This window comes from Zalophus californianus, chromosome 3 (genome assembly GCF_009762305.2).
Source record: "Zalophus californianus isolate mZalCal1 chromosome 3, mZalCal1.pri.v2, whole genome shotgun sequence".
NCBI classification, from domain to species: Eukaryota; Metazoa; Chordata; class Mammalia; order Carnivora; family Otariidae; genus Zalophus; species Zalophus californianus.
The window spans coordinates 61,711,469-61,737,235 of NC_045597.1; the positions used below are offsets into that span (position 1 = coordinate 61,711,469).

The 25,767-nt window shown below is 41.7% G+C and overlaps 1 protein-coding gene across 4 annotated transcripts; it reads right to left on the reverse strand.

Annotated features, from left to right (window-relative positions):
• Positions 1 to 479: 479 nt before the first annotated feature.
• Positions 480 to 23,161, reverse strand: NEK3 (NIMA related kinase 3). Of its 4 annotated transcripts, none has more exons than XM_027591238.2 (16): positions 23,041 to 23,161; positions 20,124 to 20,266; positions 18,290 to 18,383; positions 18,105 to 18,202; positions 16,837 to 16,899; positions 15,776 to 15,843; positions 15,596 to 15,682; positions 13,479 to 13,533; positions 10,520 to 10,720; positions 10,053 to 10,125; positions 7,776 to 7,825; positions 4,736 to 4,835; positions 4,064 to 4,207; positions 3,450 to 3,584; positions 1,472 to 1,598; positions 480 to 1,055 (listed from the first exon to the last, which is right to left on the reverse strand). In XM_027591238.2, the coding sequence occupies exons 2-16, from the start codon at positions 20,238 to 20,240 to the stop codon at positions 971 to 973; spliced, it is 1,497 nt and encodes a 498-aa protein (XP_027447039.1). In that variant the 5' UTR covers positions 20,241 to 20,266; positions 23,041 to 23,161; the 3' UTR covers positions 480 to 970. The 4 variants fall into 4 exon arrangements, with proteins under 4 accessions (XP_027447039.1, XP_027447038.1, XP_027447037.1 ...); XM_027591237.2 differs by having other exon boundaries at positions 7,776 to 7,822; positions 16,837 to 16,920; XM_027591236.2 differs by having other exon boundaries at positions 16,837 to 16,920.
• Between the last annotated feature and the right edge of the window lie 2,606 nt (positions 23,162 to 25,767).

Below are 25,767 nucleotides of genomic sequence, written 5' to 3' on the forward strand. Positions count from 1 at the left end.
CATCCTGCTATAGATTCAGCTACTTTCCCTGGTTCTTCGCTGGAGCACCATTCCTCATACCTGCTCAGGCTTCTGCTGTTTGCACACTTACCTCCGTGAGATCTCCAGAGAGGAGCCTCTTTCTTCTGGAGTATAATATGTCGCCTCGCGACCGCATCCCAGGACGGAATGACAGGACCCAGCACATGCATGTCAGGGTGACCCACGCAAGTTGGCATCCCATTAGCCCATGAGTTCCACAGCACTCTCTACTTTCCAATACTTTCCACCTTTGGCCTATTTCTTTCTCCTGCACAAGACTGCCAACTTCTGACAAGATCTGTACTGCCCCACCGCCCCCGCTTCCCACAGCTGATCCTCTGACCTGGGTGCTTCTGTGCATCCTGTGAGGGCCGGTATTTAAGGATGGCGGGTCATTGGCCAAGATCATGATCACTACCCAGAAACAGGCCTTATTGGAAAGCTGCACACCATTATTTTCCAATTAAATTTATTTAGATCCTCAAACCTTTCATAAATGTAAAAAGAGTTATACAGCAATTAAGCACCAATCATAACAGTGCAGAAATAACATGATGGGCTGCTGCCATGGTCTGTGGTCAGCACCCCTATGAGGAAGGATTATCACCCTCATTTTAGAGTCGTGGAAACTTGGGGCTCAAAGAGCTTAAATAATTGCCCACAATCACACAAACTGTAAGCAGTAGCATCCGATTTCTGTTCCAAATGCAAAGCCTGAAGCTCAGAGCCATTCTTCCACGCCTTCTCCTTTCAGTTCAAAAACTCATGAGAGTTACAGATTTTTTAAGCCTTGTGGTACTAATCAGGAACAATTTTAAATATTCACAGTTTCCCCCTCTTCATTCTGTGCCCAAAGAAAACTGTGGATCCCATGAGCTGATATTATCCAAACATTAATTCCTCACTTTAAACATCTACCCGATGTGATGAAGGAGCACTTCCTTGGGCATTACCCATCCAACACTTCTTGCCAGCCAGCTCGCTGCTTCAGTTCTGATACCCAGTCAGGCCTGTCGTCATCCTCCTCAAAGTCCCTGTGAAGACACAATTTTGATATTAAGCCTCCACAGCAGGGGCACAGTAAGTATTTTTTGGTGGCTCAAAGCAGAACACTAACGTCACAATATTTACATTTTTGAAAAATGCACTCCATAAGGCAACTGACCAGAGGTAAAACACTGTTAGCTCTTCCAAAGGAACACTTCTTTCATGTTTCTATAACATTTGCCAATAAAATCCAATATATTAAAAAATAATAAGTCCAAGGTGAACGGTTGAACTCAGGAATTCTATGAAAATACCATAATGCATTACTCGTCCCAGACAAAAGACCAAGATAAGAATATTCATTTGTGATGTCGAGTAATATAACCAGCTCCTGCTAAACCTGAAATTAAGGTATGATTTTCACACACAGTGGCCAGAGCCATGTAGGTATATCCCAACATACGTGTCCTCTGCATCCAGTCTAGGTTCCAGTCTCTCTGGGTCCAAAATGACAGAATCATGACCTCCATCCACACTGTCTGACGCTTCTGTTTCTTCAGACAGGGGGCCCTTCAAGAACCCTTCTGAACCTTCAGAGGAAAATTATGCGAATTTTAACAGTAGTGGCGTAATTAGTGAATGTCGGACTAAAATCCTCCAAAAGCTTGCTGGCTCACTGAGGACAATAGTATATTTCTTTTGTAGTGCCTTCCCCATTACAGAGCATGATTTCTGGCATGAAACAGGCCTGTGAAGCATCAGTATGGGTATTAAACTTAAAAACAGTACTTTCTTCAAAAGAAAAATTTAGAAAATCATAATTAAAACCTTCAAATATAAGAACCTATATTAAAGTTATCTTTGGATCGTCGTCTTCCAGTTGTTTTTCTTTTGAGCTCCCCACCCCCAACTCTCTCCCATGATGGGGAATAAAATTAGGGAATGGAGACCACATGCATGCTTTCAAAAAATTTTCTAGATGGCAACTGCTTTCAGATTTTTGCTCACACAACAATAACCTAACACAAAAATGTGGGCTAAATCTTTATAAAACCCTTTCATAATAGAGCTATGACATAGGTTTTAAACAGTGAACAGGGACCAGAAACAAAATCCAGGACCTACAATTGCTAAAACAAAATTCACAACTGTTAACCTTCCTTAACACCATCCTTCTATGCACCCACCTCTGCTGGGGCACCTAAGACAATTTGCACACAGCTCTATCAGAACACACCTCTAAAAATTCATCTACACCACTCTAAACCTCTCTCCTTGAGTGCTGGTCTCCCACCAAACTCCCCCAGGGAAGGAGCTGTGTTTTCTTCTTCTTTTTTTTTTTTAAATCTTAACCTGGCATGTTTGGCACTCAATAAATACTGACCAAATAAAGACAACTAAATCTGTTAAAATAAATACGGTCAAGGCTTGCCACAGCATTACACGCTCTACTTGGCATAATTTATCTTAGATCTTAACTTAGCAAGATGGCTTAATAATTGAATTATCAAAATTATACACACATGTACACACCCTTAATGCAGTCCTTTGGCCTCGATTCCTAAAGATAGTATTATAAAAGGTAATTTTGTGCAATTTTAGTGAAAATGTCTGTAGAAATGATAATAAAGTCAAATCCTAATTATTCCTCTTTCTTGAGGTCTATTCAATATAGCAGGATTCAAGCATAGAGCAAAAGAAATCTTGAAATTCCTCAAAGTTTACCTTGATGGAGTCTGAACTGTAGAGTGAGTAAGGCAGTGGTGTACTTGCATGGTTAAAAATGGGCTACTCTCCAAAGTAGTCCCACAATTATTAAAACAAGCAAACAAATAAGCAATTAAAAGTAATGAAGCTCCACGGGAAATTTTAATTAGAGCTCAATACTGGCTAAAAAAGATTCAAGGAAACCTAAAATGTACAATGTTATGAATCATTTTATAACTTTAAAATCAGTCTCTGGGAAGGGTAAATAGGGAATTATTTTTAAATGGGTACATGCTTTCAGATTCAGAAGGTGGGAAAAGTTCTGGAGATGGATGCTGGTGATGGCTGCACAACGGAAATATACTTAATGCCCCTGAACTGCACACCTAAAAATGGTTTAAATGGCAAATTTAGTTTATGTATATCTTACCACACTTTTTAAAGAAATCAAAGGGGAGGCGCCTGGGTGGCTCAGTAGGTTAAGCATCTGCCTTCGGCTCAGGTCATGATTCCAGGGTCCTGGGATTGAGCCCCTGGGCTCCCTGCTCCGCGGGAAGTGGGCTTCTCCCTCTCCCTCTGCCCCTCCCCCTGCTCATGAACTCTCTCCCTCTCAAGTAAATAAATAATATCTTTAATAAATAAATAAATAAATAAATAAATAAATAAATAAATAAATTGAAATAAAAATTAAAAAAATCAAAGGTTTCCACAGGTAGGTAATAGACTTGAGTCACCTGGTCTATATATTGTATATGTTTGAAACGCCAAGCTGAGATCTGCATTCTTAAGGATGTTCATCAGAGTTTCTGGAGTCTCCTTCAGCCACTGCTTACGGGTGTTATTTTCACTGTACTTTATTACAGAACCACCTAGTTGTGAAAAGGTGACAGTTAGGGCCACGTAAAAAAGATTTTCAGCATATATCTTCCAGACTGTATTTTCAGCGAAGTTAATTGTATTTTCCTCTCTACTAAAATCTATTTCACTCACCTACATGAGCACTGCTCTGATACATGTCACCAAATATCTTTTACAGAGTGACATTAAAAACAACAAGAACAATCTCTAGCCCATTAAACAATCATGAGAAAATGCTCTGTAGTGGGCACCTGGGTGGCTCAGGTGGTTAAGTCTCTGACCCTTGATTTAAGCTCAGGTCATGATCTCAGGGTTGTGGGATCAACCCCCACATCGGGCTCCACAATGGGACTTGAACCAGCTTCATATTCTCTCTCTCTTCTGCTCCCTCTGCCCCCACCAATACTTGCTCTCCCCCTTAAAAAAAAAAAAAAAAAAAAATCACCTAAAGAAAATGTTAAATAGTAACAGCATTCAACTGACTACTAACCTCTCTCATCCCCGGCTGCTAAACTGGAGGAGAGTATGGCTGCATTTTCCAAAGCCGTGAGAGCTGTGTTGGGGACATTTTTCTCCCACTGTCGCCTGACAGGACTTGGTGAACTGAGTTTCCTCAGATGGACTGATTTATTATCTGATTTTAAAATGTAAAAAAGTATTGCTAAGCATATTATTTATCATCTATATGAACACATATACTTGAACAACTACATAGAAAGAAATCTTTCTTTTCTCTTCCAAACTCAAATCCACTCACAATGTTTTTCAAGTCTAAGCAGTAAAGGGAATGAAAAAAAAAAAAACCTCCAAATGAAAAGGTAAAGCTAATCATGAAAGTGAATTTTTAAAAACACATATATATATTATACAATGTACAAGAATGAAGCCCCAAGAGGTTGTATATTTCTGCACATGGTTTCTATGACAGAGAGTGCAAGAAATACTGTTTTTTTCTAAAGGCTCTTATTAATAAACACTATTCTCTTTTTTTTTACGAGTAATAAAGTATTCCTATACCATTAAATAAATCACTGGATAAACAAACAAAAATCTGCCTGTCCACTTGTTTATGACACCTATGACCTAGTAAGATGAAAATTAATATTCCTTCCATATTCCCCAATTCCTCACTTATACAACAATTAGATTTTGAATAACTTACCTTTATCTTTGTTTACTGTCCCCAGTGCACTTTCAACTGAATTTTTATTAATGTTTTCTAAATTAGTGTGGCTGTACTTTCTAGCTTCTTCTTCCCTTGGCTTTAAAAGGGATTAAAAATACAGATTAAAAATGCTTAAAATACTACAAACAAGGTAAAGTAGGCAAAGTCAGCTACCTTAGTTTTAAATAAAGATTAATGAATTTAAAAAACATTAATAACCATAGAACCCCACACATCACTGTATGTTATATGTCATACATATTTATATGTAGGTTAAAAACCATATACATACATATATATTAAAGTCATATATATTTCTAATCCTGATTTTTTTTTTAAAGAGAGAGTGAGAGCAAGGGGCAGAGGGAGAGGGAGCAAGAGAAGCCCAAGCAGGCTCCATGCTGAGCGCAGACTACAACGCGAGGCTCAACTCACAATCCGGAGATGGTGCCCTGAGCAGAAAACGAGTCTGACGCTTAACCGACTGAGCCACCCAGGTGCCCCTATATTACTAATCACTAATATCGATCAATGCAAATATGAAGAGGATATATAAAATAACAAGAGGTATCTGAGAGGTCTTTATAGAAGCAATGAGTAATGAAAAATTTCAGTATGGTTTGCTGTTTTGGGCTTTTCATGCTGGAATATCAAAATGAGATTTTTTTTTAAAGATTTATTTATTTATTTGACAGAGAGAGACACAGCAAGAGAGGGAACACAGCAGGGGGAGTGGGAAAGGGAGAAGCTGGCTCCCTGCTGAGTAGGGAGCCTGACGTGGGGCTGGATACCAGGACCCTGGGACCATGACCTGAGCTGAAGGCAGATGCTTAATGACTGAGCCACCCAGGCACCCCTCAAAATGAGGTATTTTATAAAGTTGCTATATATGGTCAAAATATTCCCACTTCATCTGAGTGGCTCAGTCGGTTGAACATCTTGATCTCTTGATTTCGGCTCAGGCCATGATCTCAGGGTTGTGAGATCGAGCCCCGTGTAGGCCTCCACAATTGGCAGGGAGTCTGCTTGAGATTCTCCCTCTCCCTCTCCCACACCCTCCCTCTAAAAATAAGTAAATAAAATCTTTAAAATGTTCCCACTTAATTTGGTATTTTTCCAAATTATCTAAGCTCCTGATTTCATGAAATATAGTAACACACTGTCTAGACGCCATTAAATCTGCATATATTTTGAGAAGGAATACATTTCCTATGCCTAGACAGCTTCCAGCATATAGGTTCTCAATGATTTGTGGAATGAATAAATAAACAGTAGGCTGTAACTGGAACTTTGTGCTTATTTCTATACAGTGGTTCTCAGACTTCACTCCCCACCAGGCGAAGGGCCCCCCCATAGACAAAGAAGTCAGAATCGCGATGGGTAGTGGTGATGAGCAGTTTTTAAAAGCCCTGAGGGCATTTTGATGTTGCATCCTGGCCGACGGTCACTGCTGTACGGACTACAGCCTCAAAGAGTGCTCCTGGCTCGGTGCCACTCGGCTCTGCCCTCACACCGTCACGCCTTGCCGGCTTGCCCAAGACCTTCTTCCTACCTCAGCTCTTCCCTTAACTGACCAGTTTCCTGGCTCTCTCTTCGTTCTGCTTACATTTCACCCTCTTTTCATCCGCAAGAACACCTGGATGTGTCCACTGTAGGGAGTATCAAAACGACAGGGGTGGTTGCCTAGGACAGGGGTCAGGATTGTCTGCAAAGAGCCCTGAGGAAACTTTTTAGGAGGCTGGGATTTCTAGATCTTGATTGTGGTGGTGGTTATATGACACTATAAAATTTCCAAAATTCATCAGACTCTACACTAATGGGTTAATTTTACTGCATATAAATTATGCCTCAATAAAGCTGGGGAAAAAATAGATATTCTCACACGAATAAAAAAAAAAAGTACAGGGGCAGGATCTAGTCCATTTGTGGCAACATAATGGTGGGATGCTGTTATTTATTTACCACCAAATCTCCATTCCAAAAAATTTGAGAAGTTTAATTACTAGTACATTCCATAAATAGAATGATTTGTTGTTAGTACATTTTTTCTTTTTGGAATTAAAAGGTGGATGAAGAAAGTAAAACAAATCGTGAGTAGGGCACGATTTACTGGGTTGAGTTTGGCAACACTCAGAAGTAGATCCGCTGTTCTCTTCAGGCCTTTACTGCAGCTTTCATATTAAAGAGCTCACAGCTGCCCAGGGCAAAACAAGACAAGCAGGACCTTGAATGCCAGGCTGAAAAATGTCAACTTGGTTTGTCAGATAATGGGGAGGCACTAAAAGTTCCAAACAGAAAAATGTCAAGAGCAAAATACAGATCTAAATATCCCTTAGCCATTAAAAGGAAAATATTCTGATACAGGCTATACCATGGATGAACCTTAAAATTACTATGCTAAGCAAAATCAAAACAAAATAAAACCCTATGCTAAGCAAAAAGACACAAAAGGACAACTACTGCATGATTCCACTCCTGTGAAATATCTGGAATAGGCACATTTATAGAGACAGAAGGTAGGATGGAGGTTACCAGGAGCTTGGGGTGGCAGTGCACATCAGGGAGGAATGGGGAGTTATTATATAATGGGCAGTTTCTGTAACAGGGTGATGAGAAAGTACTAGAAACAGAGAGCGGGGATGGTTACCCAACACTGTGAATGTGACTAATGCTGCTGAATCGTATGCTTAAAAATGGCTAGGATGGGAAATTCTGTGTTATATATGGTTTACCACAATGACAAACAAACCAAAAGCCAAGCTAAAGCAAGATGTTCATGACTGAAAGCAGAACACCGCTCTCTCACATCTACATTGAAACCACTGGTCATCAGTAATTAAAAACAGAAAAACAAGGCACATGAACCAAATGCTCGGGGATCTCCAGCAGCTCAGCTGACAGCGCGGGCGACAGCCACCAATTACTTCTTGTGCCAAAGGCCGAGAAACTGCTGGCCGGGAGGGACCAGGCCCACGGAACCCAAGAGAGGAGAACCCAAGAGACAGGGGTTTCATAAATGTAATTTCCAAGCTCTTACCATCGTGGTTGCTTCATTTTCCAAAGCTATCTTGCTTCTGCTGGGGTCTGCTTAAAAAGAAAAGAGAAGGTAGGAAGAGAAGGCATGCAGAGGCTCATGTGACTAAGTTCCTCATGTGATGTGCAGAAAGCCCAAAAGACAAAAGTTTTTGAAGTCCAAGAGCCAAAACCTTAGCCTGAATAGTGATATCAAGCTTTACCCACCCGGTAATTTATTTTTTTATTTATTATTTTTTTAAGATTTTATTTATTTATTTGACAGAGAGAGACACAGCGAGAGAGGGAACACAAGCAGGGGGAGCAGGAAAGGGCGAAGCAGGCTTCCCGCTGAGCAGGGAGCCCGATGCGGGGCTCGATCCCAGGACCCTGGGATTGTGAACTGAGCCGAAGGCAGACGCACTTAATGACTGAGCCACCCAGGCGCCCCATCCCACCCAGTAATTTAAACAGAGGCTGTTTCTGCTGTTTTATTCCTGATTTTAACATCTGAAACGTGAGATGCTCCGCATCCCTGGGAGGTCACTGTCACCTCAAGCTCAGGCTAGCTGTGGCGCTTTTCCTGACAGCTATGACAGCCCGTGGAACAGGGATCCCTCCTAAGAAGGGAGCTGCTTGTTCCCTCACGAGGCACTGGTAGCAGCAGTCAGCGAGAACTTGGGTGCCAGATCCCTTTGGGAAGAGTGGCTGATTTGCCCCAGTAGAGCCCGGCCATCCATGTTCCTCATTCATTCAACATTGTAAAAACTTGCTATCGAGCATCTGTGATGACAGGTGCTGAGGATACAACAGAGAGCGAATGAGACGCAGCCCCGGCCCTCAGGGAGCGTTCGCTGTTCTGGTGGAGATGCCACCAGACACACGGTCTGCATGCTGGCCTTTCTCCGCTGGTTTATTCCTCTTTTTTAGGAATGGTAAGACTACACTTAGCCAAACTATTTTGAAACTTTTCTTAGACTGGCTTTTATTGTTGTTGTTGCCTAGCATTTTAAAACTAATTTCCCACTACCCTGGGATGAGGACAAAAGCTACAAAATAGTACCTAACGTAAAGTTAACACTAAAGCAAACTGTGGAAACAAAGGTAATTGGCTACCCCTTAAGGAATGGAGAAAAGCCTGAATTACAAGACCAAGGGGTTTGCATTACTAAAAGGATATACAATCCTACAAAAATAACATTTAAAATTGAACTGTCAGAAAACAGTAGGGTTTTTGAGTGTTTCTTGTGGAGTATGTAACCCTGAGATAGTGGGCACCAAACAATGAGGGTTTACAACATGTCCCTACAGTTGATGATCTATTTCTATCTGTCTTCTCTCTTATTCTGGTCGAATCTACCATCTTCGGTGGATATCATCAGATGGAAGGTCTGAGTCATTGATGACAGATAAAAAGGAACAAAAATAGGGGCGCCTGGCTGGCTCAGTCGGTAGAGCCTATGACAAGTCTTACTCTCAGAGTCGTAAGTTCGAGCCCCATGTTGGGCATAGAGTTTACTTAAAAAGAAAAAAAAAAAAGAAAGAAAGAAAAGAAAGGAACAAAAATAGCTTTGAAAAAATTAAGAGATGACAACTTTCAAAGAGACAATAAATTACATTTGAAATTTATTCAGGATCAACTAAATATATATGGAAATTTTGTGCAGCTATTATGTGGACAGTTTCAACTCTTGAAAAGGCATTTATTGATTGATGGATTTAAAAAAGAGTTTATTTATTTGTCAGACAGAGAGAGCACACGAGCAGGGAGAGCAGCAGAGGGAGAAGCAGACTCCCGCGGAGCAGGGAGCCCGATGTGGGGCTCGATCCCAGGGACCTGGGATCACGACCCGAGCCGAAGGCAGATGCTTAACTGACTGAACCACCGAGGTGTCCCAAGGCTCTGCTTTTTTAAAAATTTTGTTTACCAGATGGTTCTTTGGACACGTGGGGATAATTTCCTACAAGATTAACATTGTATTTTCATGGTTAGATTCCTAGGCCAGGCCACAGAAGCCTTCCCTACCTGACCAAAGGGAACATGGTACTAATAATGAAACAGAGAACAATCTTTACATCATTAAAATCTCCAAACTAGGCTCTTTGGAGCCTAGTAATTTCCCTGGAAAATTAAAAGTATAAAAATCAGTACAGAATTACATCTGAAACAGCAATAAGAAAATTTTAATATCAGGAGATCTCTGAAATTGTCTCTAGTAACTTGAAAATTGTATTTTTCTTTTTTGTTAAACTACATTTTAAATGAAAACTGAACAAAAAGTAAGCCTTCTAAAATTCTTACCTTTTTTCCTTGGTGTACTATGCTTAGAGCTTTTGGTTTCTTCTAATACCTGCTCGCCATATTCTGTGATGATCTGAAAATTTCAAGCAGAGAATTTAAAGATGTGAGGTAAGGTACACTTTTCTTAAGCCACTGCCATAATGTCATTTAATTATCAACATTTCTTCCCCACAATCGTATTTACAGTTGAAAAATAAAAATGCCATTTAGAAAAGACCTATAATTTAGACACACAAATAGACGTTTCTACATGTCTAGAGAAAGATAAGAAAGGTTACACAAACTCTCCCCGTGAGTATTCTCAGGGAACGGCATTATGGAAGGGAGAGGAGGGGCAGGAAGTTTTTATTTTTTGTATACTCTTCTGCATTATTTGAATTTGTACAAGCATGTACTACATGTTGTGTTTAAAAGATAACGAACCATTTGACCCTACTTGAAAACCACTCCCAGTCGATCTAACATACCTCTGGGGGTAAGCACTTGCGGACAAGCCGAGCCAAAGAGCCTCTAGAGAGGAGCGTTGTAGCGGAAGGGCGATGTGAGGGATTCCTTTTAAACATCTGCTTGATCAGATGCTGGAGTTCACAAGAGTACTGAGATGGCAGTGGGCACAGGGACCCCTGACATATTTTGAGAATAAGACTCTTCCAGCTGTTTGCCTGAAACTAAAAAGTAAAACCGAACTGTAAGAGCAGAGACAAGGCAAGAGTGGAAGAAATTATCAGCTCAACGGAACTTTTATGAATTAATTTAATTTTATAAAAGTATCTGCTGCCTGGTCATTTTTCTTCCCAGAGGGAGCCTTAAGGTACTATTCAAAATCTTATGGTGGGTTCAGAAGGAAGGTAAACATAAACAGTGCAAAACTTCCCCATCTGGAGAAAGGGTTAGCATCGATTCCAGCTTTGGATACTTTAAAACTCGCAGTGTATGTGCGCAGATACACATTTTTAACATATTTTAAAAATCAAGGTAATGCATACGTGTAGCTTTTTAAGACGTCAGTGGTACTAACAGGCTTACAGTACGTGTAACACCCCTTTGCTTCACTCCTCCCCAGAAGCCCCTACTCCTGTCCCCTTGTGAGATGCACTCCAGACTATTCCAGCTTTAAACGTCTACTACCAGATCCCTTTTACCCTTCATGTCATCAGAGAAGCTATTAAAATTTGACAAGCAATAGAATGGGAATCAAAATGACATGCCAGAATAACATGTAAAAAAATCTTCACTGTAGAATAAACACTGAAATTAACATTAGGTGTTAGCCTTGGTGATACTTATGTAAGAGCATTTTGGCATTCTGCCTTGGAAATGCACCCTATTGATAAAATATGTAAGTGAAGATATGAGAAAGGGAAAAAAGTCAACATATAACAAGGGAAAAATTCAGGTCGTGAAAAATGAGACTGAATCTGCTTTATCTGTGGCTTTTGAAACATTATACCAGGTTTCTGCATTTCCTAAAGGTTTGAGAACTACTTTTGCCTCAAAGCAGATGAGAGAACAGATTGTGTGCCAAATGTCAGGGCACTTAATTCTTATTCTTGCTAGAAAAAATAAGAACATGTATATGAAGTTCACAAAAAAAAAAAAAGAATCAGGGGAATAAAGAATATAATCATAAGTAAGATACCGGAGTTTTAAAAATAATCTTATTTGTATAAAACAGTGGTTCTCCACTTGGGCTGCACATTAGAATCACCTGTTTTAAAGATTTATTTATTTATTTGAGAGAGAGAGAGAGAGACAGAGCAGGTGTGGGCAGGGAGAGGCAGAGGGAGAGAGAGAATCTCAAGCAGACTCCGAGCTGAGCTGCGAGCCCCATGCCGGGCTCAATCTCAAGACCCTGAGATCATGACCTGAGCTGAAACCAGGAGTCAGATGCTCAACCAACTGAGCCACACAGGTGCCCCTAGAATCATCTGTTCTATAAAACACTACTCTCCAGGACACCCTCATGGGTTTCAATTCAATTAGTGTGGCATGGGCCCAGGCATCGCCATTTTGTAGTCTCCCAAGTTGTTCTAAGGATGCAGCTGGTGTTATAAACCACATACATTCGAGGAAGACAGCACGTGGTTTCAGTGTGAGTGCCTTTCACCTAGTGGTGGTGAAGGCTTTTTCTCCATCATTCACTCTCATATTTCTCAGGCCCATCTGTAAAGATGCTTGCCGGGGGTGGGTGGGGATGGGTGAAACAGGTGGAGGGGATTAAGAGGGAGAGACTTCCAGGTATAAAAATAAGTCGCAGGGATGAAAAGTACAGCACAGGGAATATAGCCAATAATATCGTAATAACTTCGTATGGTGGCAGACGGTAACTATGGTTATCGTGAGCATTTTGTAACGTATGTTAAGTGTTGAATCACTATGTTGTGCACCTGAAACTAACATAATACTCTATGTCAACCATATTTCAATTAAAATTTAAAAAAATGAAAAAATGCTTGGTTAGAGCTAAGTTTCAATCTGTACCCAAAGGACAAAATTTATTTCTATGAAAAGCTAAGACTTAATAGGGACGAGGGCTATGATTGTTCGTTCTGTGTACTAAATAACTGCTAAATAAGCCGACCAAATTATTTAACCTCTTTTTTGTTAAACTAATTCTTAAAATATCTTGAAAAAAATAAATATAAAAAATTTTTTTTTCACAATAGCCAAAAGGAGAAAATAACCCAAATGTCCAACAACAGATGAATGGATAAACAAAACCGGGTATAAACACATAATGGAATATTATTCAATCATAGAAAGGAATGAGATTGTGACACATGCTACAACATGGATAAACCCTGAAAACATTATGCTACATGAAATAAGCCAGACACAAAGGGAAAAGTACTGTGTAAATCCGCTTATATGAAATATCTAGAATACACACATTCTCGGAGACAGAAAATGGATTAGAGGTTACCAGGGGCTGGAGGGGAGGGATGGGGATGGAAACAGGTATGAATTCATCTGTTAGAAGGTGGAGGAGGGTCAGTAATGGATCCTCCAGACCAAGAAGGTACTTTAATACTGAAAAACAAAGCAAGCCACTCCGTACCGTTTCCGGAGAGTTTTATGCAGGGTAATTACCGACAGGGGCAATGGGCAGGGGGCAAGACGGGCAGAGGAATGCAGGGCTATTCTCTGCCCCATACTCCACCCCTTCTCCACAACTATCTGGACCTTAACCCCCAGCTTCTCTGGAGCGAGGGGCATGGTGGTGAGGTCACGAGTTAGTTATCCAAAGTGGTACCACCTGTGCACCAGAGGGAAGAACAAGATGGCAGGCCAAAGATGGAGTCAAGGCTGTCAGCGCTCCTACAGTGTCCGAGGGAAGCACACGGCCAAGTGGAATCTGGCACATTACTAAGGGCTTAGCCAGATATGACAAGAGGCTGCCTTTTCCATTTTACACACCATACTTACTGGATGCTTAAGGGTACAGAGCTCATACAGAATGCATCCCAAGGACCAGATGTCACTGGAAGCATAAAGAAGCAACGTAATGACAAATGGGTTATGAGTGATTATATGAAATATAAAAGAAAAGAAAAACGAAAAATTAACTTTAATAAGAATAAAAATCACCAGTAATTCCTAGCTATTAAAATAAAATACATGATAAGTGTGGTCTAATACTTAGGTACTTACTACAGTAATGTTCACAGTAAAACTCTCCGCTCCCAAGCCCCTACCCTCCAAATCAGGGTGGTTCAGGTATCATTTCAGCAGCATTTGGTACAGGAGGGAGTATTCGTGGACTCAGACTGGGGTAGCTGGAAGAAGGGCTTTAGGAGTCATTCAGTGTACCTTCCACCCCAACTACCTGGGAGCAACCCCAGGCCTTTTTATCACACCTACTGATAAATAGCTCTTTACCTTGGGCACAGCCTGTGCCCCTGTTGGATGGCTCTAGGGAGAGTGGTCTTCCTTCTCATAAGCCAAAATGTGTCTTCTGGGAACCCTCATCACTCCCTGTGTTAGCTCTACATTCCCAAACAAAGAGAATAAGACCACTCATTCTTCCACAAAACAGTTCTTCAAAACTCAGAAAGGAGTCCTATAGCTTGCCCCATACGCCCACCCTTCTTCATACTGAGCATTTCTGTCTCCTCCATCATTCTCACAACCTAGTTGTCATGCCCCAGACTTTTTCTACGTCATATTCTTTGCATTTTAACTAATGGCTTTAATCAATGGTTTCCCCTAACTTTCGATTTTTTTAAATTTCAAACGTACAGAAAAGTACATGTCCACATGCTCTTAGACTCCCCGACTGTTAAATTTGCCACGTTTGCGAGCTGTTGCCCTCTTCCATAGATATCTGAACCTCCTGAAAAAATGACTGCAGACACCAAAGACTTCACCCACAAACAGGTCAGCATGTATCTCCTCAGAGCAAGGATACTCTCCCTCATAAACACAATACCATTGTCACATCCAAGAAATTTAACATTAATTCAATAATATCATCGAATATTTGTCCAAGCTCAAATTTCCCCAATTGGCCCAGTAAGTTCCTTTATAGCTACTCTATCCCCAATGCACTCAATTTTACTCTTTAAAGAAACTATTCAGTATGGATTATCATATTCTTTCCAGGAATCAGCTCGACACAAGGTAACAAGAGCCTGTAGGTGTTTCTATTTCTAGGAATTCATGCCAAGAATGTGTTATAAGATAATGACCTATTTATGTACAACAGGTCTATTAATCACAACACTGTTTATGATACTGAAAATTGGAAATATATCATTAGACCAACAACATTTGTGAAGAGTTTAAATATGTGGTGATATGAATATGATACAATATAAAATTTTTTAAAAAGCAGGATGCCAAGTTATATATAGAACACATAAACTAGGTTTAGGGAGGAAAGTGAATGGATAGCAAAAACACCAAAATGTCATTAACAGCAGTGAAAAAGTAGGTGACTACCATATCCTTTCTTGTATATCTCTGTATTTCCAATACTCCCCCTGCTCACCCACTGCATCAAGGGGCACGTTATTACTTATAGTCAGAAAAATATTATGTTTTAAATCATAGGGTCTTAATAGCATCTTCTTTTAATTAATGAGCGTATCAGTCAAGTACTTATTATCAAGTCCTGCCAATATTAACTCATTTACATAATCCAGTGGTTCCCGAATTTTGCTGCACACTGGAATCATTTGGTGATGCTGGAAAATTACCATTACCTGCTTCCCACCCCCAGACACTCTGACATAACTGGTAGGGCTACAGTCTGCACTGCGGGACTTTTACAGGCGAGAGCAGCAGAGTGTGAGAAGCAGTCATGTCATTCGTACTGTTCCCTAGAAATGACTAGCCTTTCCTTTGGCATTTACATTTAGTTCCTTTCATCTCTGATTAAAACAACTGGAAAACTGTGACTTTCATCTAGAAGCATGGGCATTTAGATTCTACACTGCTTTCAAATATATTATTCAAAAACCAAACATCACTTGTCGGCTACAATGCCTGTCACCAAGCGGTTATGCTTGGGACTTCTTGTACCAAGTGAAAACATTACTTACCTTTTATTGTTGTAAGGCATGTTCTCCCAAATTTCTGGCGGCACATAATAAGGTGTTCCCACATATGTACAAGCAAACGCCATAGGACTAAAACCATAAAAAGGCAAAGCACAATTACAGTGCATTCCTGAATAATGGATATTTTGATTGCTGTCACTACTACAGAATAGATATACATACCTGGACAGAAGACGGGCAGATCCAAAATCTCCCAGTTTTACTTTTCCATTTTGGGTAAGGAAGATGTTCTGCATTAAAAAAGAAGAGCTGAGATTATGTCTTGCATCATTCACCCACAAGGCAGAGATCTCCGGAGAAGCTGTCTTCCAAAGACTGCTGATGATGGAGATTAAGGGTAGAGATGCTGACCGCTGAGTCCCGGAGCGGAACACAAAAGGATAAGATACGTTCTTGACAGCTACACGTTCCCCTGCTTGGGAATTCAGGATCACTGCTTAGAAATCAAACAAGTGAGCTTAAGATTTGATCGTCAGACGGGCACCTGGGTGGCTCAGTCGGTTAAGCGTCTGCCTTCAGCTCAGGTCATGATCCCAGGGTCCTGGAATAGAGTCCCGCATGGGGCTCCCTGCTCAGCAGGGAGTCTGCTGCTTCCTCTACCCTTCCCCCTGCTCATATGTGCTCTTACTCTCTCTCTCTCTCAAATAAATAAATAAAATCTTAAAAAAAAAAAAAAAAGACCGTATCAGGCAGAGCCTGATGGAGCGCCTGGGAACGTGTCAGGAGGACTCCATGGGGCAGGTCCAGGTCTCGATGATTTACCATCTGAGAACGTACGGTCTGGTCTTAGCACTCACTAAGAGAGCTTAAAACCTACTAACATACACTAGTAAAGAGATTTAATGATCTTTCTTTTTTTTTTTAATGTTTTATTTATTTATTCATGAAAGTCAGAGAGAGAGAGAGAGAGAGAGAGAGAAGCAGAGGGAGAAGCAGGCTCACCACAGAGCAGGGAGCCCGATGCGGGACTCGATCCCAGGACCCCGGGATCATGACCTGAGCCGAAGGCAGACGCTTAACCATCTGAGCCACCCAGGCGCCCGAGATTTAATGATCTTTCTCAGGTAGTACCGTACTTGGCTCGTATAAATATTAGGTTGACAAATGCTTCCAGGCTAAATGAAAATGTCCCAAAAGGAAAGAGAAGAACACAGAAAAAAGACTGAGTGGAATAGTTTTTGTTTCTGTTTTCGCTTTTAGGCCGCAAAAGGTATTCCAGTTACCTTGGACTTGATATCTCTGTGTAACACACGTTTCTTGTGAATGTGATTTACTCCAAGGCACATCTGTGTAAACCAATTAAGTATCTGTAAGGAAAAAGCATGCAGTAACTGCAGGAATGCAGTAACTGGTTCGTGTTAACCCCAAATCCCAAAGAATCGTCTCCAGGCATTAGTTGACCTGGATTTTCCATAATGTAAATACAGAACCCCTAAAAATTACATACTTCAACTAAGATTCCATGTTGCCTGGAGGAATTCGGAAAAACTGAATCCCATGTTCCATCATCTTGTGTATGATCTAAATAGCAATTTAGTTCAATAAAACTCCCACTATGGTTCTCTTGAATTCAACCAAATAAAAGTATTTCTTAAATATATATATAAAGGTAGTTCACCACTAAGGAATGAGTATGTTACAACTTGTTGTAATCATTACGTCAGATTTTCATTTGCCTTTTCAGAATGTTAATTTATTAACATTGAAAGATTTCATTATATTGTCAACCATCCTGTGAGTCAGCATTTTCTTCTTATAAATCCCTAGTCAATAGTACTCAGAATTTCTAAGTACCTAGGAAACCTATAATTAAATGACAAACTGATTTTTTTTTTCTTTTTTGCTATGGAGATTCATTCATTTGAAGCCAAGGTTGATCTCCTTCTCTGGCATCCATATTTTTAACAACACAACTTCTAAATAAAAATATTTATACCAAATGCTTTTATAACACGTTATACCCTAAATCAAACTAAGTCCCAGGGTGTTTATTTAAATATTTTCCTTAGTCAAGTCATTCCAGTAATATTTAATACACAGTTTTCCTTTAAAAAGGCAGGAAGTACCAGACTTAAAGGAAAGTGCTAAATTGTAAAAGGAAAAAGTGTGAGAATAGGCATTCCCACGACACAGGAGTTTGGGCTTCATTCTTCTGATGCTCTAGTCATGCAAAATAAATCTATCTGTCTTCTACAATGTCAGTACAACAAAATTTAAAATTTGAAATATATAGGACAAAATAGGAGTAATACAATTCTGAAACTCTTCTAAACACAGAAGTTTTATTCCTTGATATTTTATAAACATATCTATTGAACTTGCTGAAAATACCTCAGGCAGCCACCTCCTGCATACAAAGCAGTAGCACTGATACAGAAGTGAACTGTTTCTAACAAGCGTATCAGGTAAGCACACGTACAGTGCCTTTATTGGAACTTATACACACTTTGCTTCTAAACCCTGAGAGAAACCATGGAAGCCCGTCTCTTACCATATCTTCAGGAAACAACTTTCCTTTCTGATGCTTTATCTTTTGCATTAGGTCCCCTCCATCACAATATTCCATCACAATATACAGGTGTCCCTCAGCTAAAACAAACAGAAGACTCTTGAGGAAAGCCTGGTGGCCATAAATCAAATTCCACAATGCATTTATTTGGGGGAACTCATATTTACCTTCAAATGATTCTCGAAAGGCAACAATATTGGGGTGTTTCATTTTGGCTAACAGAACAGCCTCCTTCCTAGAATTCTGTGTACCAGAGAGAGACTAGAAGAAGATTTTAAATAGCATAAATGGAACCACTTCATTTTAAAATGGATAGCTTTGAGAGCTTTATAGCAATACAGTATACAGTTGACCCTGGAACCACATGGGAGTCGGGGACAGTGATCCCCCGCCACGTGCAGTCGAAAATCCACTTGTGACTTTTGACTCCCCCAAAACGTTAACTACTAATAGTCTTGGAATAACATGCAGAGTCAATTAACACATATGTTGTATGTTACATGTATTATATACTGTATTCTCACAATAAGTAAGCTAGAGAAAAGAAAATGTTACAGGAAAATCACAAGGAGGAGAAAATATATTTACAGGACTGTACTGCATTTACCAAAAAAATCTGCATATAAGTGGCCCCATGCAGCCCACATCTGCGTTGTTCAAGGATCAAGTGTGGTTTGTATACGTCAGTGCCAAAGGCAGTTTTATAGCAACGACTGTGACCCAACTTATGTTTATCAAACTCTAGGAGAAAACATGGCGATTTTTCAATTATGGCTATATTTTGCATGCTAAAGCTGACCCCTTATACCCTTACAAGTATAGAATGTAAACCGGTTTTCACATCAGCCTAATCATAACTGATGTGGAGAGCCAGCATGCCATTAACCATAGTATATCCTTAGAGAAAAACTAAGGCTCTCATGTCTTACTGTCTGCATCACATTTCCAGCCCGCGGGCCCAGATGAAAAAGAGACTGGTTTGTAAGTGTGGTAAGGATGGAAGAAGCTGGTTTCCAAAACTGCTTATCCCCTAACTTACTCTCCGAGCACAAAAACCCAAATGACTTATCTTTCAATTACGAAACTGCCGTTGGAAAAAAAAAAAAAGGAATTAAAAAAAGATATTTAAAAAGGGGGTGCCTCGGTGGCTCAGTAGGTTAAGCCTCCAACTCCTGATTTTGGCTCAGGTCATGATATCAGCGTCTTGAGATGGAGTCCCCTGTTGGCCTCTGTGCTCAGCGGGGAGGCTGCTTGAGATTCTCTCTCTCCCTGTCTCTCTCTGTCTTTCTTGCTTGTGCTCTCTCTCTCTCCAAAATAAGCAAATCTTTAAAAAAATGCAAATTCACAGGCCCATTTGGACCTACTCAACCAGAAACTCAGGGGTGGGGCCCAGCAATCCGTGTTTTAACCTCCAGCTGACTTTGAAGCCCACTCGAGAATCACTAAAAGAGGTCAAGAACACCGTGGGGAAATACTTAGAATTCTGAGAATTTTATTAAAATGTATTTTTAAAAAACTGATCAAGACACTCTTAAGCAGCCTCCATGGCACAGATTCTTTCCTGTGACAACTATGATAAACAAGGATAAGGCAGCACCTTCCTCACCTTCCAGGGAGATAAAACCCAAAACTGATCCACAAAATAGCTTCCCTGATACCAAAGGTTACATGTTAGGTTTTTGCTCTTCATTGTATTTTTTTATGCTTTATTTTCATTAATATGGCACCTGAGCTGCTTCTGGCAAAGCTTCTTAAAATTGGAGAATATTCATTGAGATAAAATAAACATCAATCGCCACCTAGACTACTTTTCTCCCTTTGTGTTAATCACAAAAATTACCTAAAATCCATATAAAATACATCAAGACCTTGTAAAGCTAATGAATAAACCCATTACATCTTTTGCACGAAAGAACAATTCCACGTTAAATCTCAAGAACTCATTTTCCTGGGCAAATTACATGTCCATTTTCAACTTGAGCTAATGGCTTCAGCAGTGACCTTTGGAAGCCTTATTTCCTTCATGGCAAACAGCTGATTACTGCTTTCTTGCTGAATCAAAAGGGCTCGGCCAAAGGAGCCCTCCCCGATCACTCTCAGGACCACGTAGCCATCCATGCTGGGGCGCCACGACCTCTCCCAAACTGTATTCAAAAACAGAAACGTTGACAAGTAAATATATTTTCAAAAGGCAGAATGAATTCAAAGTAGCTCCAAATCACCATGATAGGACAACAGCAGTTTATTCCTTTATGGGCTGAACAGGTAGACCCTGAGCACCCATGCCAAGTTTTATAATCCTGAATACAAAATACATTTACAGACTGTACTGCATTTATCAAAATAGCTGCATATAAGTGGCCCCGTGCAGTTCAAAGCTGCGTTGTTCAAGGGTCAAGGGTGGTTTGTATACATCAATGCTAGAGGCAGTTTTATAGAAGTGCACTCTGACCTCTCATGGTCCCTGCTAGCATGCCTGCCCCAAAGCAGATGGGACCTCAGACCTCAACAAATGTAGGGTGATGAGTCTCTCTCTTTTTTTTTAAGATTTTATTTGTTTATTTGAGAGAGAGAATGAGATAGAGGGAGAGAGCATGAGAGGGGGGAGGGTCAGAGAGAGAAGCGGGCTCCCTGCTGAGCAGGGAGCCCGATACGGGACTCAATCCCGGGACTCCAGGATCATGACCTGAGCCGAAGGCAGTCACTTAACCAACTGAGCCACCCAGGCGCCCCGGGTGATGAGTCTTACAGAAAGAGTTATGCTGGCATATGGCAGAAATATCCAGAGGAGTCAGGAAAATGATATTTAACTGAAGCCTGAAGGGTGAATGGAAGTTGGCTAGGCAATGGGGGGAGAGGGGGAGAGTGATGTAGGCAGAGGGACTGGCCTATTTAGGAGCAAAAGAGATTGTGTTCAGTTCAAGGTGTAAAAAGAGGACTGTCACAGGCTGATGAGGCAGACAGGGCCTTATCTGAAGGCCGTTGTAAGCCAAGCTCAGGTTGCTGGATTTTATCCTTGGGGTAATTAATGTGCTGTCTCTGAAGGATTTTAACCAAGAGAGCATATTAGGAAAAAATCACTCACTCTGGCTGCAGAGCGAGTGGAATGCCCACAGGAGAGAACAGGAGGGCTGGAGTGGGACTCCAACAACAGAAAAGGCGGGAAAATGACAATGGAGTGGAATGGGGTGGTGGCAATGGGGACGAAGAAAACAAGAAGAAAATATGTGGAAAGAATTGGCAAGATTTTTGGTGACAGATTTACGGGGGACAAGCAGGGAGAATGGGACAAGGTAGACCTCCTAGTTTTCCAGTGTAAACTGGGTGAATGATACCATTCCCTGAAAAAAGGGAAAAGCACAATTGTTGTGAGTGTGTGTGTGTGTGTGTGTGTGTTTCATTTTTCTGACAGTGGGAGTGTGGCGGGGGTGGCGAATGGCATGGTGAAGGGAGACATTTGTTCCTTTTAGGACATGTTGAGCTGGAGGTGCCTGGGATTAAGAAGAGATAAGCAGAGTCTTTGAACTTCAGTCTCCCTTTCTGTATTTCCCAGATGAAGCAGCTAGCTGGATTGGTTCATAGGTAAAGGAGACTGAATATAAAGTTCCTAACACTTTGCCTGGTACAGAGGCGGCCCTGGATAAACGGTAGCCATTATTATATTAAAACCTTAGCAACATGATGCATTAAAAAAAAAAAACAATGGAATGAATTAACTTAATTTTCAGAAAGCCTACTTGTAGTGTTTTTTTGTTGTTGTTGTTTTTCTAATCACACAACAAAGAATTATGAGGCACGGAGAGCCCGGCAGGTAAAGCAAAATCACAAACTAAAACATACACTACAGCAACCTGTAAAATGTCGTTTGTATTCATGTGTCATAGAACCACCTTCAACTTTAGAATTAATTTCTCCATATTAACCAAATTAGAGGCATTGTGTTCAAAAACAATTCTTTTCAAGAACAGTCAGGTCTTTCAGTGTATTTAGGGATCTGAAAGAAAAAAGTTAGTTGCCACTATTCTAACTGGCCCTTGGTAATACCTGATTTAACAAGGAGGCCAAGGGCGCCTGGGTGGCTCAGTCGGTTAAGCTTCCGCCCTCAGCTCAGGTCATGACCCCAGGGTCCTGGGACCGAGCACCGCATAGGGCTCCCTGCTCAGTGGGGAGTCTGCTTCTCCCTCTCCCTGTGCCCACCCCCCCGCTCCTGCTCTCTCTCTCTCTCAAATAAATAAAATCTTAAAAAAGAAAAAACAAAAAAAACAAGGAGGCCAAGTTTTCCCATATTTCTATTGTTTATTCTTCAGGGTCTTTATTCTATGTCATGGACAGTAACCGATAAGCAAGAACCACCACTGACTTTCCTTAGCTGAAAACCAGTATTTATTTGGTCCTTTCTGCCCACATCTGTCCGTTACTCAATATGACAGCCGTAAGATCAGTAAAAGACCTGTATATACTGAGTGTGACGAAGTCCCTTTGTATGCTCCTCCCAGTCAAATAGGAGTAAAATGATTTGGAAATGGCCAGAAGTGGGCTCACGGGGGAGAAACCTTGGCGCGCAAGCTGAGAAGGCATGCACGCGGGGACCGCACCAGGCGGGAGGCCAGCGGCGCGCAAATCCTTCCTGCCGGAGGCCCCGCGCCGCCTCCAGGCCGCCACCAGCGCTGAACCCGGCGCCGCAGCAGGCGCCGGGAGGACAGAGGCGGCCGGGGGGGGGGGGGGGGGGGGGGGGGACCTGCGAGCGAGCTGCCCAGGCCCGGGGCGGAGCTGGGGCGGGGATCCGAGAGCGCCAAGAGCGGGTCTCCCACTCGCCCCCACCGCGCGGGGGCGCCGCCCGCTCCCCGAGCCCCAGGCCTCCACCGCCGGCCGCGTTCCTTCCTCCAGAAGCTCCCTGCCAGGCGGCGGGACCACTTACCGGCTTCCCCGGCGACCGGAGCCGACCCTGGCGTTCCCGGACTAGCGCGTTTCCGCCGAGCGGGTCGGCAGGTCGTTTCTCGGGTTGCCGGTGAAGGAAGGTTCTCGGGTTGGGCGGGAGGCGCTATTATCGGAGTAGCCGGGCCTACTAAGGGCGCGTTTTAAAACTGTTGCTCCATAGCGCCCTAGAACAATGGCAATATTTTTGAGGGAAAGTGTCTCCCAGCAACCTGAGTTTTGCCTCCAGTTTAAGCGATAAGTTTCTCGGGCTCAGCACTCCCCTTACTACGTGTGGGATCTTGGGCAAGTGTGGAAAGGCAGAACAGTGAGTGGCCCCCGCAGAGATGTCCACATCCTTCTCCCTGGAAATTGTGGGTGTTAGGTTCCATGGCAAAGGGCAGTTAAGACTGCAGGTGGAATTAAGGTTGCCAACCAGCTAACTCTAAAATATGGAGGTGTGGGGCGCCTGGGTGGCTCATTTGGTTAAGCGACTGCCTTCGGCTCAGGTCATGATCCTGGAGTCCCGGGATCGAGTCCCGCATCGGGCTCCCTGCTCGGCAGAGAGTGCTTCTCCCTCTGACCCTCCCCCCTCTCATGTGCTCTCTCTCTTTCTCATTATCGCTCTCTCAAATGAATAAATAAATAAAATCTTTAAAAAAATAAAATAAAATACGGAGGTGAGATTTTCCAGGTGGGCCCAGTGTGATCACCAGGGCACCTCCAAGCGGAAGAGGGGGCAGAGTGGTGGTCAGAGAGAGATCTGAAAATGGAGGATAAGGCCACCGGCCAAGGAATGCAGGAGGCATTAAGAAGCTGGAAAAGGGGGCGCCTGGGAGGCTCGGTCTGTTAAGCATCTGCCTTTGGCTCAGGTCATGATATCTGGGGTCCTGGGATCAGCTCTGCACCTGAGCCCTGCATCAGGCTCCCTGCTCACCGGGGAGTCTGCTTCTACCTCTCTCTCTCTGCCCCTCCCCACCTGCTCTCTCTCTTGCTCTCTCAAATAAATAAAACCTTAAAAAAAAAAAAAACTGGTAAAGGCCAAGAAACAAATTGCCCTCTTGAACTTCCAGAAGAAACACAATCCTGCTTATATCTTGATTTTAGTCCAGTGAGATCTAATTCAGACTTCTGACTTGCAGAAGAGAGTACATTTGTGTTGTTTTCAGCCACTGAGTTTGTGGTGATTTGTTACAGCAGCAAATCTAGGAAACTCATACAGCAAGGCTTGGCACCTACCTCCTAGGAGTATTGTGAAAGTCAAAATGGATATATTAGAATATATTTCGAAACAACTTCTGGTTGTACTTTTAAGTGCTGAACGCATCCGCCATAAAATGGTAGAGTTAATAGGTGATTATTCTGTAAGTGTAGTGATAAGAGCAGGGTCTCAGAAGTATCATCTTCTTTCTGAATGGTCAACATTTGCAACATCTGCTCTGCTTGGTTTCAGTTAAAGAAACAAAAACAAAACTATACATGCCTATGCCCAGAATGCTGCTACAAGCTTAAGTTTCCATGAAATAACGCTCCTGCTGATTAGCCACAGGCACAGACTCCAACCGCTTTATATTCATGACAGCATTGCAGCAAAAGTCATAAAAACACCCAACTCTTTTTTTTCCCCCACCCAATGTCCATAGTCATGAAAAGGACTTTTTATCTTGTTCCATGAGTGTATTAGTTTGCTAGGGCTACCCTAACGAAGTATCACAAACTGAGTGGCTTTAACAACAGAAACATATCCTCTCATGGTTCTAGAGGCTAGAAGTTCAAAATAAGGGTGTCAGCAGGGTTCTTGCTAAGGACTGAGAGGGAGCTGTTCTGGGCCTCTCTCTTGGGCTTGTAGAATGCCATCTCCTCCCTGTCTCTTCACATCGTCTTCCCCATTATATTGGATTAGGAACCAACCCTAGATCAGTCTGACTTCATCTTAATTAATTGCACCTGCAATGACCTTATTTCCAAATAAGGTCACATTCTGAAGTACTGGGGCTTAGGACTCCAACATCTTTTTTGGGGTGACACAATTCAGCCTATTAAGGATCAGCAAGCACAGACCAGTGAGTATAGAGGAAGAAATAGTGAGAACAGATCTGACCCCTTTTCTCTCCAGCAGTTGCCAAGGTGTGGATCCCAGTCAGGGGAGCTTCTGAACTGGGCAGTGATTGGAAATTAAATATTACCATAGATAACATATACAAGGTACTAGGCACTGTTTTAAGTCAGTCAATACATGTGAAGTGCTGCTTAGAGTAGGACTGGATAAATGTTAGCTATCAACTCATTTTAATCTCCAAAACAACCCCAAAGGTACAATTATCTCTGAGGCACAAGAGGCTATTTGCCTCAGGTCTCACAGCTAGTAAGTGGTAGAACTGGTATTAGAACCCAGGTGGTATGACTCAAGTCTGATTCTTAACCACTATCCTGCTGTGTTAGATGTTGCCTGCAGTGGTAAACAGTGTGAAAAGCTAGACCAAGTTAAAAAGTTCCCATGTAGTCTTAATGTGACATTGATCTAGGTCAATGAAAAGTTCATTAGCTTAGTAAACTAGAAAAAAGACAAGTTGTAGAACCATACATGAAGTATGGTGCCATTTACGACCAACAAAGCAAAACAAAACCTACAAAATCCACACATACACACACGTGTTTATATGTGTATAAGTCTATGTATGTTAAATACACAGAAAAAAAATTGGGGAGGTTACTATAATTATTAGTAACA